Raw genomic sequence first — 18,325 nt, 5'->3', positions numbered from 1 at the left:
GGAGGTCGGTCTCCTTACTCTCGCGAGAGTTTTGAGGCTGAAGCACGGACGAACCTTTCGGGCGGCGCCATTTTGTTTTCCCTGCCGATGCGGGACGGGCAGACCTGTGACCGGTGAGTTGAAGAGGAGCAGCGGGAAACGGGTTGCGGGGACGGGCGGGCAGAGCGGAGGGGCGGTGAAGCAGGTGGGGGGGAGGCGGGGGGAAAGGGTTTCGCTCTAAACCGGCGGCAAGAGGAAGCGGGCGGGACACCGAGAAGCTGCCCAAGGTGGCTGGTAGGCATTGATAGAATTGCAGTGGAAGGAGGCAGGGGCTAGTTGCCATCCCATCCCGGGATGGGAGCACTTCAGACGTGTCAGATCTGCTGCTTTTTCTTCTTCTTGTTACTAGAGCTCCCAAGATTTACCAGCCGAAGCCCAGGCGCAAAAAGCAAACGCGTAGCATTAAAGCAGAGGACGCACCTTAAGCAGCAGAGGGGTTGTTTTCCGCTGCTGGAACTGAACTCGGGTCACAGTCCTTTCACACGCTCCAGGTGAGCCTCCAGGGAAGTGTCGCCGTAGGGGGTGGGGATCCTCTGGCCCTCAAGGACGTCCAGGTTTGTCCATGGGGCCATTTCCCTCCCCCCCCATCATGCACACCTTGCTGATCACCTGATATCATTGGTGGCATCAGGCGATGGGCAAGGGAACAGGGTCAACACCGAAAGCAGGATTTCATTCCCCATGAGTGGGTGGAGGTGGGGAGCCAAAGCAGCTCACATGCTTCTTCCAGCATGTAGAGTGTGGGGTGTTTCAAACAACGCTTTTGAGATGTAGGGCAACCTCCACACTTGCCTTACAGCAAGAAATGGGAGTGTGGGGGTTGCCTTGCTTCTCAAAAGTGTTGTTTGAATAAACCACCTCTAAATTTCCAGGACTAGGAATTTCAGCAGCGTGAGAGGTTTGCAGCGCTGTGCATTTCAGAGTTTACTTTCTACAACTTGCAGGTGGTAGAGGGCTTCCATAGGCTTCCTGTGAGATATAGGGACAGGGCTTTATCGGTGGTGGTCCTACACTTTAGAACTACATCCCCAGGGTACAATCCCTCACTGCTGGTGGTCTTTAAAATAAATATTTCTTCTGGGGTTTTTTTTTTGTCTGATTTGCTGAGTTGTGCTGTACAGTACTTGAAAAAAACTATTTAGATGCTGCTGCGTTTTTGTTATTTTATTTCATGCATTTAGAGTAACGTAAGCTGCTTTGTGCCCTGAAAATGGAGTTAAGAATAGTTTTAATTGACAAGAGCAATCAGTAATAGAAAGTGTGGTGATCTTTGGTACAGGGAGAGACGGGTTTCAACTGAGTGACTATTTTCATCTGTGGATACTTTGCGGGGGGATTATATTATACAGTGGTACCTCGGGTTAAGTACTGAATTCGTTCCGGAGGTCCGTTCTTAACCTGAAGCACCACTTTAGCTAATGGGGCCTCCTGCTGCTGCCGCGCCGCCGGAGCACGATCTCTGTTCCCGAGGTACTATTTCTGGGTTAGCGGAGTCTGTAACCTGAAGCATATGTAACTCAAGGTACCACTGTACTCCTGTGTCTCTTCACATAAATCTGAGATCTCCTGGAGATTTCATGATACTTTTTTCTCACAAAATCTCCAGGAACTTGGACGGTCTGCAAGAGCCTCCTGGAGCCCAAGAAGCAAGGCAGAGAGCTTAAAATTAAGCTGTCTTTCTTCACAGTCAAGATTGCTCATATGAGGGTGCTTCAAGTATAGGAGTTTTTGCATATGAGGTGCTACCCCAAGAATGTAATCCCTGCTCAGTGTACTACTGTGGGTTCGGCATAGCACAGTAGGTGGGGTTGGCATAGCAGCGTGAAGGCTTCGTTTGAGCTCTTCTCTAATACTTAGTTTTCGATGTGGGACATTCAAATGTGAGCCCCTAGCTGAAGACTGGGGCTGCATACACACCATTCATTTAAAGTCTACACACCCCTCACAGAATCTTCTGTCCAAATAATTTTTATTGGTTTTCATGTAAATACAAGAATATATAACTACAGTGTTAAGTTTTATATGCAATACACAGCACAAGCAATGTTTGTTTATGCATTATCAATTAAAGTCTCCGCTCCACAGAGATTCTTGTGTTGTTGGTGAAATAAAAGTACAGTGGTACCTCGGGTTAAATATTTAATTCGTTCCGGAGGTCCATTCTTAACCTGAAACTGTTCTTAACCTGAAGCACCACTTTAGCTAATGGCGCCTTCTGCTGCTGTGCCGCTGCCGCGTGATTTATGTTCTCAACCTGAAGCAAAGTTCTTAACCTGAGGTACTATTTCTGGGTTAGCGGAGTCTGTAACCTGAAGCATGTATAACCCGAGGTACCACTGTACAGTATATTCTGTCCACCTATCACAGAATCTTGAGGACTGTCGTTTACCCGTCATAGAGCTATAAGTGTCAAGATTTTATTTTATTATTATTTATTTGCAGGCAAGGAATAAGCATTAAATGTATGGTGTGTACCTAGCCTCAAATGGTACAACCCTTACTACCTTATCAGTAGTAAGTGTTGCCTCACTTGGATTTTCCATTAACTGAAGAGAATCAAGGGAAGGGAAGGGTGCCTTTGTGGGAATCAAAAGCTGCACCATTCTGCCCTCTACTTACACATTATCAAAAATCAGGAGAAAGACCCCTGCAGCCTCTGACACACGGATGATTGCCAAAAATCCTATATGAGATAGGTGTACACATTGATGTCTCAAGCTAGAAGTGAGCTTCTCTAATTCATAGCCATGAGTTCTAGCTGCTAACTGTAAATAATATTGTCCTCTTGTATTTGATTGAAGAATATTCAAGTAATTAATGTTAAACCTCCTTTGCTGTTAAAGGTATGTTTCTGACCATAGCACGGCTTCGAAACCGCATTCCTGGGAGTCAGTGGATTGGTAAACACAGACGGCCGAGGTTCGTTACAGAGATAATGAAACAAGGTATCATTAAGAGGCTGGAAAGGGAAGCTGAAAATGAATATTGGCTGAGCCGGCCATACATGACAAAAGACCAGGAGTATCGCCACAATGCAGAACGCAGACGTTTATGGCGGGAAAGAGCAATAGCTGCAGAAAAAGCTAAGTTTCCAGAGCATAAGTATGCTACAGAACATCTGGGTCACCTTAATGTGACCAAGAAATGGACAGAAGCTTGAAAAACTTGGCGTTCAGCTGGACTGCTTGCAATTGCTGACAGTGGCAACCACCAGTTATGTAAGAAGGCCTGTAAATAAATGTATTACTCTTCAGCTCTCAGTCTCAGTGCTCATTCCAAGTTACAGGTGTTCTTTTTCTTCCAAACTTTGGTAATGCTATTCTGCCTAGAAAGGATCACCCTCTCTCCTCAAGTTGTGCCTGCAAAAGTTTCTCATAGTAATCTGATGTTCAATCCAGAGTAATGTCCAGTTATTCGTTCCTTCTAGGTGTTATTTTCCCAGTGTTAAATCCAGGCATCTCAGTTTCCTTTCCCTTCCCATCCTAGAAGTCCAAAAGAAGTTCTCCAATTATTATTAAAAGTAAGAGTCGGCCTTAATCTTCCTCCGGCCCACCCTCACAACTTTACCACCAGATTTTAAAAGACAGTTCAGTCCTTATTCTTTATTCCTCATGAATTTCTTTACTGTATTTATATGACAGTGTCCACAATTAATCACAAGTAGACATTAATCCGCACTCCCCCAAAAGTTCCTGTATCTTCCAATTCCATTTCCTGGTGCCATGGTCTTCAGTCCTTGCCATTTTTTTCTTTCAATTTCCTGTATTTCCATTCTTTCCCCCCCAAAAGTATTGCAGGAAGCATGATCACTTTATCTTCTGAGATGATTCCAAGTTATACACAGAGTCCTCCTTCCATGAATTCCATCGCCTTCCAGCATTACATTTGTTGCACTCCTTCCAGCATCAGCAATAAACCATCCTCTAGGGCCGACAAATGATCCTTGATAATTTTTTCCAGGAGCTGTGACTTTTGAGCAATCTGTGTAAAACCTTCCTCCTGATGTAGCAAACCATCTCCAGTATTTTTCCCCAGGAGCTGTAATTCCACACCCACCTCCACTTTACTCAGTGATTTGCCCATTATCATTTTCTGCATCTCCCATTTTTAATTGCTTTCTCTGTTGATCAAATAATTTTTGAAAACCTGCCACAGTTAATATATTATTTCTTAACATACTTGCAATCTTGGGTGCTGCTAGTAGTACAGTCCTAACCACATTCTTAGCATTCCATTCTTCCTACTGCGAGCGCAGCAGCAACCATTAATTTTCATTACTGTCAATGCAATCACTTGTGAAACGGAGGATCAAAGATATAACAGCACAAGAACATAGACACTTCTTAGAGATTCTCTTCTCTGTTATAAGCAGGTGCATGTTATAAACAGCTGTATACTTTCCTCGAAACAAACTAGATACTTCCTGGGGAAAAAACAATTTTGCCTTCAGTCTTTCAATGACTTCTCTTCTCAAGGCAGCTTTAGGGTCGTATTTCAAATTGACATTTTTACTGACAAAGGAGTAGTTTCTTTCATTTCTTTAGTGATTTATAGTAGTTTCAGATATAACTAAAGAAAGGAGGTATGGTTATGTCTTTTCCTAGAAGATTGACCTCCAGAGATCTTTAGCAGTGCCTGGGCAATGTTGTCGTTTTCCCCACTCCTGGTCACTCACCCGTCCAATAGGATTTCTCGATCCCACATCAGCAAGCAATCCATCAAGAACATCCAGGAATTAATCCAAATGTTGTCTCTGTTCAGCAGAGACAAAAATGACACATAATCCTCCACCGTTAGTTACCACTTAATTACATCTTTGGGGAGCTCCCGAGAGAGGTGACTAACCTGCGACGGCCCCTTCCCCGGAAGTGTATCTTGAGAGTGTTTGTGTCAGGGAACTGCCATCGGAGCATCAGGTGGTGGAGGGGCTCAGGGAGGAAGAAAGAGACTCAACAGCTGAAGCAGGGACCAGCAGGGGGAGGAGTGGATCTCTGAGGGAATGCGAGCAGGAGGGAGGGCTCAGGGACGCTTCCAGCGAGAACAGTGGGGAGGTATCTGAGTCTCCCATAGGGAGACCCACACCTCGCCGGAAACTGTCACGCCGTGAGTCCAGGAGACGCGTTTCCGTTAAGGAGCTCCTTTGCTGGAAACGCTTCCGCAGACAGCCACTGTCGGACTCTACTAGTGACTAGAGCAGACATGTCTGAGGAGCTCCGTCACACACGGAGGTTTGTGGGGTCGCACAAACTCTGAGGGAGCACGTTTTACGCACAAGCAGCTAATCAATCCCTAACAGTTTGTTTATTTTAGCTTTGTCATGTTGTGTGTCCTCAGTGGTAGCATGCTTTCTAGCAGCAACCTGTCAGGGACAGAGGTAGGCAACAGTGATCCATGCTTTGGGCTGGGACACTTCCATCTCAAGTATAGTGTCAATGGGACCTGTGAAATGTATCCTGTCCTAATTTGTTAGCCCTTACTAGCTAACATTTCCAGGCAAAATAGAGCCAAGTGTGGGGACCCAAAATGGAGGTGAGCTCTGGCAACATCTGCCCACTGTTATCTTTATTTAATTGGCCTGACACCTGAGAGATAGCCCCAACTAACTTTTAAAGCCCCTCTTCCCAAGTGATGTCCCCACACATTTATACCCACACATAAAAGAGAATTGAAATTGTATCTTCATCACTTGCACCAATTAGAAATGCATTTCACAAGTTAGCTCATTTTTTCAACGTATTTATTTAGTTTCTTTTGCATTCAGTGTGTCATAATCCATTTTAATGTATCATCACTTTGGCAAAGAAGGGTTTAAAGATTATGCTTTTTCCCTTAAAAGGAGCTATGCTTAAGATATTAATGGAAGTCTGCACTTTGATATATAAAATACTCAACATGATTTAAAATTATTGGTGAAAAATACACATGAAAATATTACAAGGTGCAGATAAAAACATGAAAATTTCAGGCAAAATGATCTGTATTCTTTTATATATAATTTATTTATAAAAGTCTGTTTAAAAAGTCACTTTAAAGTATTAATGGCAATGCTTTCTTTGTGCATAGGAATATTCCTATCTGCAACATAAAAAACAGATGCATTATTCACATTATATATCCTCTAAATAACCTCATACCAATTTAAATTTGAGTATTTGCAAGCTTACTTAGTTACAGTGGATATACCTTTATTTAAGTAAAATCCTTGCATACACCTTTGTCATAAATACAGGGCAATGTATTTGACATACCTACTGGTAAACACATAGGTTGTGGCAGCCCTAGACATAAACTAAGGATGTCACTCTTATGGCCTTGTAATTTACACACGAGGGCAGAAGAAATGAAGACACAGTGGAGAGATGTTCTCTGTTTTGCATTATGGTCTGCAATTCTAAACCATGTATTTATATGTCATCTCTGCAGAAACCCATAGGACTTCCTGGTAAATGCATTTAGGAATGAAGGAAAAATCTGCATTCCTTAAACCACTTTATATAAAATTTTCCTGGTAGAATCCCAGAATTCTGGGACTACTTGGGAATTGCAACATAATGTAACTTGTACATTTGATGGTGTTTACAATTTCTGGGTACTAAGAAAAAGGTTCTGATGCTGTCCTAACTTGACCCAAGTTATGAGTCAGTCATATCCCTGTTGGATGATCTTCTACAACTCAACTTCACTTATTGTTCTGTAAATGTGGACAGACATTTTCTACCATTTGCAAGATTCAAGTTAAGATCTGGAGAATACATATTGAATATTAAGACTGAGTTAAAGCATAAGTTTCCAACACAGAGCCAAGAGATGTATTGCTAAGTAACCAGGAGCTAACGTCACATTGTGTTTTAGGGTTGGCATCTTATTAAAAATAAAGATGATGTTTGGAACTTGATTGACTCTAGTAGTAGATACCAATTGTTAAGGCATTATTCTACCAGAAAAAAGAGTGGTTGGTAAAAGAAAAAAGTGCTGCTGTTTTAAAAAACAACAACTTCACGCCAAATCTGTAACATAAAATTGAACTCATAAAAGTGGCCAGCAAGCAACGCCAGATTGTGCTAGAATCAGAACTCAGTGACTAGGAAGGGGAGCTTCTTGAAACAGGAATGTGTCTGCTAGGGAATGCAAACTGTATTTACTAGCATTAAAAATTACATTGATTCTTAAATGTGACCTGCTGATGCGAGGTCATTTACTAGCAAAATGCTTTCATAAGGCATTGGAATTAAAACGAAACTGTTTACAAACTATATTCTTTGGTATAATTTCTCAATACTGGTCAAGATAGCTTACACATTAAACAACGGATACCATGAAGAAGAGTTCTTCTGGAACCTTTTCAAAGTGGTTTAAGGACTGCAAATCAATAAAGTATTAAATATTGACAATTATTACCCCAATAGTGAAAAAAGGGAATGCATTAACAGCAATGTGTGGACTTCTAACATTCACATTAAGTGCAGATGGGCCTTAATTCCTATGTACACTCTACAAAGAGAACCCTGTTACCCATTTTACGTACTCTACGTATATGACATACTATAAGAAATGTGCTGCTATAGTTGACCTAACTGGTAAACGCAACCCATAAATTTATGGCCTGGCTCCCAAGATATACTTGATTCCATTCTATCCTTTCCTGAAGCTGTTAAGAGTCAAAGCGCAGGTACTATATGATGAATGGGACAAGCAAGGCAGAGCATGGCACCTCTGCCCACTTGCGTCAACACTGAAGGGGCTGTCCATCTGCTATAGTGCCTAGCTAGTGCAAGAAGTTGTGGGACCATCCTGTGGACTGGCTGGGACATAAGACAAAAAAACAAACCTGCCTCTGTTCATCCCCACCTGACCTGGAGAAGCTATATGCAAGGTGCTGTTGTGCCACATAAAGCTTATTTCCCCCATGTGCTCTGAAGCACTGGTGGCAACTGCTATTTCAGAGCAGGAGTTGGAGTGAAATCCCACTACCTTGAGTATGGAGAGTGAGGTTAGCAGTTGCACTGAAAGCCCTGAGCTTGATTTATGCATTTTGCACAGGAAGGGTGTAGGATCCAGCTCTTGATTTTGGGTTGGTCACAAAGACAGCACAAACCATTTTAGCTTTTCCTTCATTTTGTAAACTAAGCTAAGAGATCTAAGAAGATCCTAAACTATTTTACAAACTACAAAATTTATTTTCAATATAACTCCCCCCACCCAACTATCGCCATGTTTCCTAAGATTTGCAAAGTGGATCCCGGTTTTTCCACTTGTATCATACATGGGATAATTTATATAAAAGGGGTTTGGGAAGAATTTAATATTTTTATGGAGCTAACGAACTATGAGCAGCTTGGACACAATTTATGATAGGGAATTAAAAGGTACACATCAAGGTAGAATAATGGGGCAGTCTAACACCATACAGTGAGCCAAGATGGAACTTCGTGGCTACAATGGTCTCCTCCTTAAAGAGTATTGAAAGCCAGAATTCTGCTTAAAGAGCTGGGCGGCTGGAGATGAGGATTCTTCTGAGTCAAGCATCGAGTACTGTGCTGCCTCTTGTGAACTGATAATAAAGATTAAGCCCCCACAGTAGTTTGTAGAATTACTTGCTCAGAAAAAGATTTGTGTCTTAAAAGGCTAGGCCTTGTATTCAGGGTCAGTGAGACTGTGGGAGGGAGAGATGCCAAAGCAGGGATAACTAGAAAACAAACCCTCTTTCTCCCTTGGGTGCATTCTTCCACATCTTACTCGAGGAATTTTGCTAGTAAAAATCCCTGTGAAATCCAGTCCCGTAAAGTACAGTACATATTTGTTTCTTTTCTCTTAAAAAAGAAATGGATGATCTCTGGAGCTGGGCTGAAAGAAGATGGATAGATCAATTGGGATCTTTATGCTGGGATTATCAGTCAAAAAGATTTGAAAGTAATATTCAGGTAAACATCTGGGGGGGGGAGGAAGGAGAGGAATTCACTTTACTGAATTATATTGTTGATATGGCTTAATAAGACAAATTCTAGAAATTAAACTATTGGCACTTTAAAGAAACAGAAAGTCGAGGAAACTTTATTCTCCCTAACTAATGTACCATGTTGCCAGTGGGCCCTTATTTCTGAAAAAAATGGAAAAATAATGCAATGGAAAAACCTTGCTTGTCTGATGTTGTATTGCAACAAAGCAAGCCTGTAGGAAGAGAACTTCAATATCAGAGAGGACTAAAAGGCCAGAGTCTTGGGTTGGCTGTTTAGCAACACCTACCAATACCACTGGTTATCTGATAATGGTAGTGGAGAAAGCAAAAATGCATCATGCTGCAAGTCCACCAGATAGTGCTTTGAGACACATAATCGTACTGTGCGGTTTCAATGGCCGTACTCTATGATTGTTTCACACTTTCCTCCCCTGCCCCATCTTTCTTCCATAGACTTGCTATGGAAGAAACTCCCGTATGACACCGGCATGGCATTTCTCACACCAACTTTGCAGAATTGGTTTCCTCCACTGCGGTGCAGCCAAAATGCATAGTTTCTGCACTTCTAAGAGTCTTGCATACTCTCATATCCTTCCAGGGTATTTCAGGATTTGGCCCTTGTAGTGGCTTACGTCCATGTTGCAAAAATGCACATCAAGAATCTTAAGGCATCAAACTTTCTGCTATGCAACAGTGCTCATAAGCATCCACTGGATACCGTCAAGGATTTCGTTTTTTCATATCCTGCTAACATGCTGGCACTGTTCCATTGATATATCAGTGTCTTCCATACAAAATTAAGTAATATCCAAGCACAAATGTAGTGTAGAAACCTATACGGAAAACAAATTACATTAGTGTAATGCTGCATAAAGACAGAGATAGAAAAAAGACAAGGCTACCTACTCCATATTTCGATCTATGTCACTTCCTTGCATGACTTACGGCTTACGAAGGGCTTCCCCCAAAATGACTGAATCCCACCTGGGGTCTCTGTGCTGCCACCTGCGTTCCACTCATACAACTTCTATCAGCTTGGTCTTGGGATGCTGGCAACTGCACTGTAAACACATTTCTATCCAAACAGGAATTGGCTTCTGCTCTGTGAAATCTGCCTGCTGCTTTAAATCTGCTTTGGAAATAGATTTGCGGTATCTCAAATTAGCCTATATAAAACTCATCCCCTAATCGCAGACACAAGGGAACTGATCGTGGCTACTCCACACTGAAGAAACACTGTTCTGATGCTTATCACCACCGTTTTCCAACGTATTCATTGCTGGAATTCTATAACTCAAAGCAGGTGCCAGGTCTTAGATCTGTTCAGATTAAAGCCATGCTCAGCATGACTGACAGCAGATGATGCATTCTGGACAGAGGAAAATCATTCAAACATATGTATCAAACCACAGATTGCAATATTTTCAAGTCCTTAATTGCTGTGTTTCTGCCTTCACTTTTAAGACTAGGCTTTATATTTCTGATGCATCACCCATGCTCCATTTTCCTTTTTTTAAAAAAGAAGGCTTTCAAAACAAAAAGAATCTTATTTCACAGCCTTACAAGGTCACAATAAATCACTATTTCTGAGCAGAAGTTATCTTACCATCTTTTCCTCTCCACTGAGAGGGATGGACACTGAAGCCAAGATCAGCTCTCCAATGAAACTATAATATGCTTTTTTACACCTTTAAAAAATAAAACAAAACATAATGATAAAGGTACATATTTTAGAGATTTTACATGATGGAAATATTTTTGGGGGGGAGCAGCATTAAGCTAGTATCTGACCTCTTTATTTGTATTAATCTGTAAAAGACAAACTTGTCCATTTTTAAATTCAGTTACTCTCCAGTGTCTCTCTCTCTCTCTCTTTCGTTTAATCAGAATGCTGAAATTCTGTTCTGTAACAAGTGATTATAATTAATCAGTTAACATTCAGTACCTGATTTAACATTTTCATCTTCTGAATTGGTTTCCACCCACTGGTTTTCACTGGCCAGCAATCGATTTTGGGACTCGCTTAGTGGCCTAACAGGAAATGGCTGACTGGGACCCGAGCTGAAAAGAAGAACTGCTATCAGAAGCTGGAGTTCACGCACCAAAGGACGTGAAATTCTTAAATGCTATTCTGGAGACCAACACAATATCAATTAATACTGCTCAGTTCAGACATAACTGGCATGAGCTTCAGGCTTGCCTGCTGTCCTCTCCCCTTCATGCATGATGGGAGGAGATTTAAGGCACCCATTCCTAGTAAGTAAGAAACTCTGCTAACCAGGAAAAGAGGCTTCAAATGTCCTCCCCTCAAGTGTAAAGGGGAGGGTTGGATTGTTCAAGCCTATAACAAGAAACAATAGTTTGTGGTTATATGATCTAAACTGGCACAATCTCTCTCAAGGGCTACTCTGAATGCCTGGCATACAACAGAAAGGATGCACAGGGAATTAATTGGTGAGAACAGTGAGCTTGTAAGAGAGGTAAGGCTGAAAGCTCCATATGGCAAGTCAGGATGAAGGCAGGAAAAACTGAGGCTTAGAAAGCTCAATTTTAAACGGACAAGGTGTCCATAACTAAGCTTGCACTATAAATATTGTCAAACATAAAGAACTTCCCATTAAAAAGAAATAAACTTTCCAGCCTAACTCACTTCGAAGCCAAACAGTATCAAAGGACATTTAGAGTGGGGGAGTAAAAAAGGAGGCTAAGACCTGATGAGCAATGGGTCAAAAGCAGAGGCAGGGAAAAGATTAGACTACAAAGAAGACTGTTCACATTTGGCCACAGCTGTGGTCTTCAATATGCATTTTTCCTTGCTTTGTAAAAATGAATAACGTAAGATAAAAGGAAACAAGACACAAGTGAAAGAAAAACCACACACCTTTTAGCAGGATCATTTTGGCTTGAGACAGTAAGCTGCTCTGGATCCATAATCACCAAGCGTGTTGGAAAGTTACAGCCATCCCCTAAACTGAAGAACAAAACAGACATGACATCTAGCTAGCGTGCTATTAAAAACTAACACTAATGGATACACTGGGTTTAAAACAGTTATATGAAGTGGCACATTTGAGTGACTCAGTAAATGTAGACAGTACATTGCCCTGTTCAAACAATGGAATGTTCTGGTTGGTATAGCAGATGGTTAAGTAACTTTTAAACACTGCAACCTCCACTACAAATAATGCAGGAAATGACTTATTTCAGAGCTGCAGGTAATTTGCATGTTTATTTATTTAGTATAAACACCATGGAAGCATATATGTACTTGTTCAACAAAGTTTGTCTCCAAAATAAAAAAAAGGCTTGTGCTCCACTGGAACAACACAAAACACCTATGTGAGCTTGACCATAGGAAATTTAAGACTTAAAAGAATGTGTATTATCAGTAAATTACAAGCAGTCTGTTTAACCTCAAGAGTTCACCGGAGTGTTTTTGAATGTCTCAGTTTGAACTGAAATCCCATTTTCTTGCGGTTTCTCTTAAATTTCTAAAACATGGGGCGTTAGCTATTACTGTAGAAATTGTACCTGGCTGCTGACCTCACAAAGCAAGGCAGTCTTTTTAAATACAAAGTTCTTACAAAGGTCTGAGCGACCTATATTCCTTGACAGTATGTTATTTCTGCATGTTCAAGGTTACAGCTATTAGTATGTGGAAGGCAACTAAAACAGACCCTTTAAAGTGTTGTCCTAATGCTGGGAATACTAACAGTAGGACTTGGCAAAGATGCCACTTTTAAAAAAAGGACAGTTGTACAAATGATCCGCAAATATCCACAGATAAGAACTAATGACAACCAACTATTTTGACTCTGCTTTATTTTGTAAAGTCATAGAAATACTTTGATATGGTTCCATTTGTATTTAACTTGAACCATAAATGTATGAAACCCAATCCTATTGAATATTACTTAGGAGGTATATCTTAATACTACTACTAATAATAATTTATTATTTATACCCCACCCATTTGACTGGGTTTCCCCAGCCACTGGGCTGCTTCCAACAAAATATTAAAAATACAACAAAATCATGACAAATAAAGTTTGCTCCCAGGCAAGCATGCACAAGACTTACAAACAGTTATGTAGAATAAAAGAGGTGTCTACTGCAAAGTTCTGAAAACGTTTGTCAACAACAGACGTTACAATGGAGAAAACAAAAATCACTGTCTAGAATACAGAGGAATTAAAAGTAAAAACTGGTATGGAGTACAGTGTCACGGTCCTGAAGAAAAAGCTTTTTACAGTCATACCTTGGGGGTTGAATGTGCTTCGAGTTGAGCGTGTTCAAGTTGCACTCCGCAGCAACCCGGAAGTAACGGAGCGCGTTACTTCCGGGTTTCGCCGCTCGCGCATGTGCAGATGCTCAAAATGACGTCACACACGGAAGCGGCAAAACGCGCCCCGTGCACCTGCAGATGTGCCGTCGCGGCTTACATTGTGTTCAGGATGTGAACGGGGCTCCAGAACGGATCCCATTCGCATCCCAAGGTACCACTGTATATATAAATACGGAATATTTTAAATAATTCGTCTAAAATACCCAGTACAGAAGAAGGACCTCACAATATAGAGGATTGAACATGCAACCTCCCAGGCTACATTATGCACAGAAATAATTTTTAAAATAATGCAGTTTAGGTCTTAGCAGACATTATATCATTTAGTTAGCACATAGGTATGTTCATTGTTCAGGAAATATACAAGTTACAATTTTAGCAGTATTGCTAGTTTCACTAAATCACCAAACTCTAGATTTTACTCTAATAACTTTTAAAAGTAGAAGAATAAAATTTAAATAAGAATACCTTGTAAAAATTGGTAGCAACCAGTACTTCTTCTCATCTCCAAAAACCTCTCTCAAGTTTTTACTGCATCCGAGAGAGAAGCCATTTTTGTCAGGTCCATTTCGAAACATAGGTGCCCTGAAAGCTTCTGTATCACACACAGAAAACAAAAGTAAACAAACGTGGGAAAGAGGACAGATCTCTTAAGAACATATGAAGAGCCCTGCTGGATCAAGCCAAATGCCCACCCAGCATCTTGTTTTCACAGTGCCCAGCCAGGACCTCAGCACAACAACAGTCTCCTACTTGTGCTCCCTAGCAACTGCTATTCAGAGGCATAATTCCTCTGAGCCTGGAGGTAATATATGGCCATTAAGACTAGTAATCACTGACAGCCTTACCCTCCATGTATTTGTCTAACCCTTTAAAGCCATTAAGTATCAAAAATGCAAAATATCTACAAAATAAAAGAGTTTTTGTTGTTGTTTTCATTAAAAATTGCACTCTTAAAAAATGAGCTAGAAAAACACGGACCAAATTCAACAAAAGCAGCGGCTGGAACAAATGTAGGAAGCAACTAATTAAACAGACATTTTCAGTAAAGATGTTCCATTTGGTATGGTTTAAACCAGCTCCTGGAAGTGAGAGCTGGACCATAAAGAAGGCTGATCGCAGAAGAATTGATGCTTTTGAATTATGGTGCTGGAGGAGACTCTTGAGAGTCCCATGGACTGCAAGAAGATCAAACCTCTCCATTCTGAAGGAAATCAGCCTTGAGTGCTCATTGGAAGGACAGATCCTGAAGCTGAGGCTCCAATACTTTGGCCACCTCATGAGAAGACTCCCTGGAAAAGACCCTGATGTTGGGAATGATTGAGGGCACAAGAAGAGGACAACAGAGGAAGAGATGGTTGGATAGTGTTCTCGAAGCTACCAACATGAGTCTGACCAAGTGCCTGGTGTGCTCTGGTCCATGGGGTCACGAAGAGTTGACACGACTAAACAACAACAAAAACCCAGCTCCTGTATCTAACAACAGCCAACCTAAGATGGAAAGGAAGCATTTCAAGAAGTTAAAAGGGCCAGTAGCAGGGAACGCCGTAAGTCACTTGAAACCGATATGCTGATTGAGGGGTACAATCCTAAACTCCAGGGATTCTTAACAGAACTTACTTATGAGTATGCACAGCCATGAAACACACTAAGCAACCTTGAGCCAATAGCACATGTTCAGACTAACCTAGCTCACAGGATTAACGGTGAGGAGAAAGTAGAATAACATTGAGTTTCTTGGAATTGGAATAGATAACAATACCGCAGATTGTTTACTAACCTATTGTTGACCTGTTTTTGCCAACCAGCCAGCAGTGATAGCTGAAAAGTGACAGTATACTGATGAAGAACATGGCCGCCACAAAGAAAAGGAAGAGAACATGGAATTTTGCACGCGTGTCCAGCAGTTCATTCTGGAAGAAGAAGAAAACGGGGGGTGGGGGGTGGGATTAGTATTTCTATTCAACAGCTGCTCTTCTATAAAGTTCCCTCTCTGAGCTAAAGCCAGTATCATCATATCCGAACATTACTATGAGCATATTTAGCATTTTAGAAACCTAAATGATATGAAACCAATGTAGAACTGCAAGTCACAGGGCTTGCCATTATTTTGTGGCAGAGTGTACATGAGTATCACTGTAAAAGCACATTCAACATCCTTTGTTGTGCGTCCATATGATTTCTAAGTGGTGCTATACTTCCTATACGATGTTCACAACGTGTATTTTTCTTTACATACGTAACTTCAAGTGCCTGAGGGAAGATGTAGAGTACGCCTACACACTATAAATTCAACTATAAAATCGGAAATGGGAGCAGGATGAGCCTTCCTCCCACTCATCTGAACTTAATTAGACGTTCAGTACGAAGTTAACTGAACACTGTTATTTGTAAGTAGCCACATGATCATGTGAACCAACACACACCACATACAATGTAAGCCTCTGTAAGAAGGTGAAAGTTATAGGGAATGTGCAGGGGGTTTTTTAATGATGTTTTTACATTGAGTAGAAGTGTCATTTCATGAGAAAAGGTCTCGTGTATTTTTAATTCAGTTTCAAGTTTTTCCACATATGCTCAGATTACAAAAATCTCATGAAACAATAAATAGTTTAATTGCAGCAGTTACATAGCTTGAAAAACCAATTATTTCTAAAAGATGACCTTTAAAATAGAAAGGTAAAAGTAAAATTCTCTCATCATAGATTAGCATCCATTTAAGTTACCACCAGGATTTAAGTGTACTAATTTCTTCTTCGGCTCTCCACAATAAGCTTCAATTAATTAAAAATACATAATTATACAGATAGTATTACAAAATAGTATGATAATCTTGTTTCATTATTAAAAATGAATGAGCACACCAGAACAGACTTCAGCTTAAATTGCATTTTACCTTTGGACAATTCTCAGCAGATTTCCTGCGGCAAAGCTTTGTGCAAATAAAGACAATTTATTAAATAGCTTTATCCCTTCAAGGCTGGTGTTCAGAAACAGTAAAAACGTTGTTAGAAAATTAATGGCTTATGCGTGCAGCATTCAATGGCAAGAGGCCTTAGTCTACATTCAGTGGATGAACATGTAAAGGTGAGCTTGTGTTTGCACAATGAGATTGAAGTAAAAGGTAATTTATTTTAATGGTGTGGACTCAAGGCACACCATTAAAATTAAGATTAACACATTGCTCTCTCTAATTTTCCACATTGGAAGTTCAGCCTTGAAGCCAATTGGTTTTACATAGATCCAAGAAGACTCTTGGAAGCTAATGTTCATAGTGATGTGAGGTTTGGAAATTTGTTACCCAGCTACAAATCAGAGCATTTTGAAAGCACAGTGTCCTTGCCTCTATTACAGAATTACAGAATGAGTTATTTGGAGACTCTCTTCAATTTATTGTATGATGCTTAGTTCTTTTTATGTAACTAAAAGTGGGTTTGGGTACAGGCAAGATACCTATCATTTTGCTTACGTATATCACTTTAATTCTAAAATCATAGCTTAAACCATTCTCAATGGATCTTTAAAAAGCCACAGATCTCCCTATGATTTAGAGCAGTGGTTCCCAATTAGCTAAGTACTGCAGACCCCATGTTTTTGAAAATGTTGACATCTGTGTGGTAGTTTTGGTTATGTGAATGGTGCCACCATACCCTCCAACATGTCACAGCGTAAAACTGGGATGCATGTTTTCTGGGCCATGCACCTGTGCAAGAGCATGGCACCCAAAATCGTGTGATTTTTGGGTGCTGCAATCTTGTGTGATGTGGGGCACAGCATGGCCGCCCCAAAACAGGATGCCCCAGACAGTTGGCAGGCATGTGCCATCGACTCCCTGGGTAAGTTATGCCAGTTGGAAACCACTGCTTTAAAATGTATCTTTATAAGAACTGATGGAGAAGTATCTTCAAAAATGTTAAAAATGAAAGCAGCATTTTTCCTTTCAAAATGTTAGTGAGCTAAAACTCACATATCTGAAAAACGGAGGAAATCAAGAATATCTAGTAGTCTCTTGAAAAAATAATGGGAGTCACACACACGGAGAGAGAGAGAGAGAGAGAGAGAGAGAGAGAGAGAGAGCAGGAACAGAATGTGTTTAGGAAAATTTTGTTTGATGTTTTATTGTGTTTTTAATATTCTGTTGGGAGCCACCCAGAGTGGCTGGGAAAACCCAGTCAGATGGGCAGGGTATAAATATTATTATTATTATTATTATTATTATTACAATTATTATTACAACACATATTTAGATTAACCAGTTCCAGTATCTCAGAGCCACTGACTGATATTACATTATCACATGAAATAACATTACGATTCTATCTGCCTATTACCAATAGCTGCCCAGAAACACTTGTCTCCTTATTTGTACCGTATGTATTGCTATATATAATTCTTCTTCTAATATCTTTTGGTAACTTTCACTACAGTTACTGAAAACAGTAGCTGTGGGTATGTTTAACCTGGAAAAGAGAAGACTGAGGGGTGATATGATAGCCATCTTCAAATATCTCAAGGGCTGTCACATGGAAGAGGGAACAAGCTGGTTTTCTCCTGCTCTGGAGGGCAGGACTCAAACCAATGGCTTCAAGTTACAAGAAAGGAGATTCAGACTAAATACAGTATCAGGGAAAACATTCTGACAGCAAGAGCTGTCTCCCATGAGAGGTTGTGGACTCTCCTTCCTTGAATGTTTTTAAGCAGATGTTGGATGGCCATCTCTCATGGATGCTTTAGCTGAGATTCCTGCATTTTGGGGGGGGGGGGTTGGACCAGCTGACCCACGGGGTCCCTTCCAGCTCTACAATTCTGATTCTATAATAGATAATTGGTAAACCCAGAAAGTGTATGTGGTGCCAAGCACAGAATTTTGGATGCATCCCATCACGTTTAAAGCACTGGGTGAGGACGCACAGGACATCTGCTGTGAATGCTGAAGGTTCCAAGTACAGTCCTTATCATTGTCAGGCAGGCCTGGGAGAGACTCC

At 40.8% G+C, this 18,325-nt stretch overlaps 2 protein-coding genes and 1 long non-coding RNA gene across 5 annotated transcripts in view; 1 reads left to right on the top strand and 2 right to left on the bottom strand.

Moving 5' to 3' along the window:
• Positions 1-21: 21 nt before the first annotated feature.
• MRPL57 (mitochondrial ribosomal protein L57) lies at positions 22-3,292 on the top strand. 2 transcript variants are annotated; one of them, XM_083499039.1, is made up of 2 exons: positions 22-113; positions 2,883-3,292. In XM_083499039.1, exon 2 carries the CDS (start codon positions 2,885-2,887, stop codon positions 3,197-3,199), a length of 315 nt encoding a protein of 104 aa, XP_083355165.1. In that variant the 5' UTR covers positions 22-113; positions 2,883-2,884; the 3' UTR covers positions 3,200-3,292. The 2 variants fall into 2 exon arrangements, with proteins under 2 accessions (XP_083355165.1, XP_083355164.1); XM_083499038.1 differs by lacking the exon at positions 22-113 and adding an exon at positions 389-530.
• Positions 3,293-3,820: 528 nt separating this feature from the next.
• On the bottom strand, positions 3,821-4,926 carry LOC310704968. The gene is made up of 2 exons (XR_014525130.1): positions 4,885-4,926; positions 3,821-4,792 (listed from the first exon to the last, which is right to left on the bottom strand). It is a non-coding gene; the product is annotated as an uncharacterized lncRNA (long non-coding RNA).
• A 1,096-nt stretch (positions 4,927-6,022) lies between these two features.
• The window catches only part of ZDHHC20 (zDHHC palmitoyltransferase 20), a 48,733-nt gene continuing 36,430 nt past the window's right edge, over positions 6,023-18,325 (bottom strand). Inside the window, exons 8-14 of one of the 2 annotated variants that reach the window (XM_083498964.1) lie at positions 16,237-16,272; positions 15,121-15,253; positions 13,809-13,935; positions 11,877-11,966; positions 10,941-11,056; positions 10,602-10,683; positions 6,023-9,828 (exon numbers count right to left, since the gene is read on the bottom strand). In XM_083498964.1, coding sequence (XP_083355090.1) covers positions 10,646-10,683; positions 10,941-11,056; positions 11,877-11,966; positions 13,809-13,935; positions 15,121-15,253; positions 16,237-16,272 — 540 coding nt within the window. In that variant the 3' untranslated portion in view covers positions 6,023-9,828; positions 10,602-10,645. The remainder of the gene's footprint in view (positions 9,829-10,601; positions 10,684-10,940; positions 11,057-11,876; positions 11,967-13,808; positions 13,936-15,120; positions 15,254-16,236; positions 16,273-18,325) is intronic. The other variant, XM_083498965.1, reaches the window with a different exon arrangement.

Source organism: Podarcis liolepis (assembly GCF_965112155.1).
Source record: "Podarcis liolepis genome assembly, chromosome: 4".
In the NCBI taxonomy this organism is placed as follows: Eukaryota; Metazoa; Chordata; class Lepidosauria; order Squamata; family Lacertidae; genus Podarcis; species Podarcis liolepis.
This window is presented reverse-complemented; position numbering and strand designations above follow the sequence as displayed.

Excerpts from the sequence above, each read along its gene's own strand:
- MRPL57 (XM_083499039.1), top strand. The coding sequence starts at position 2,885 with ATGTTTCTGACCATAGCACGGCTTCGAAACCGCATTCCTGGGAGTCAG.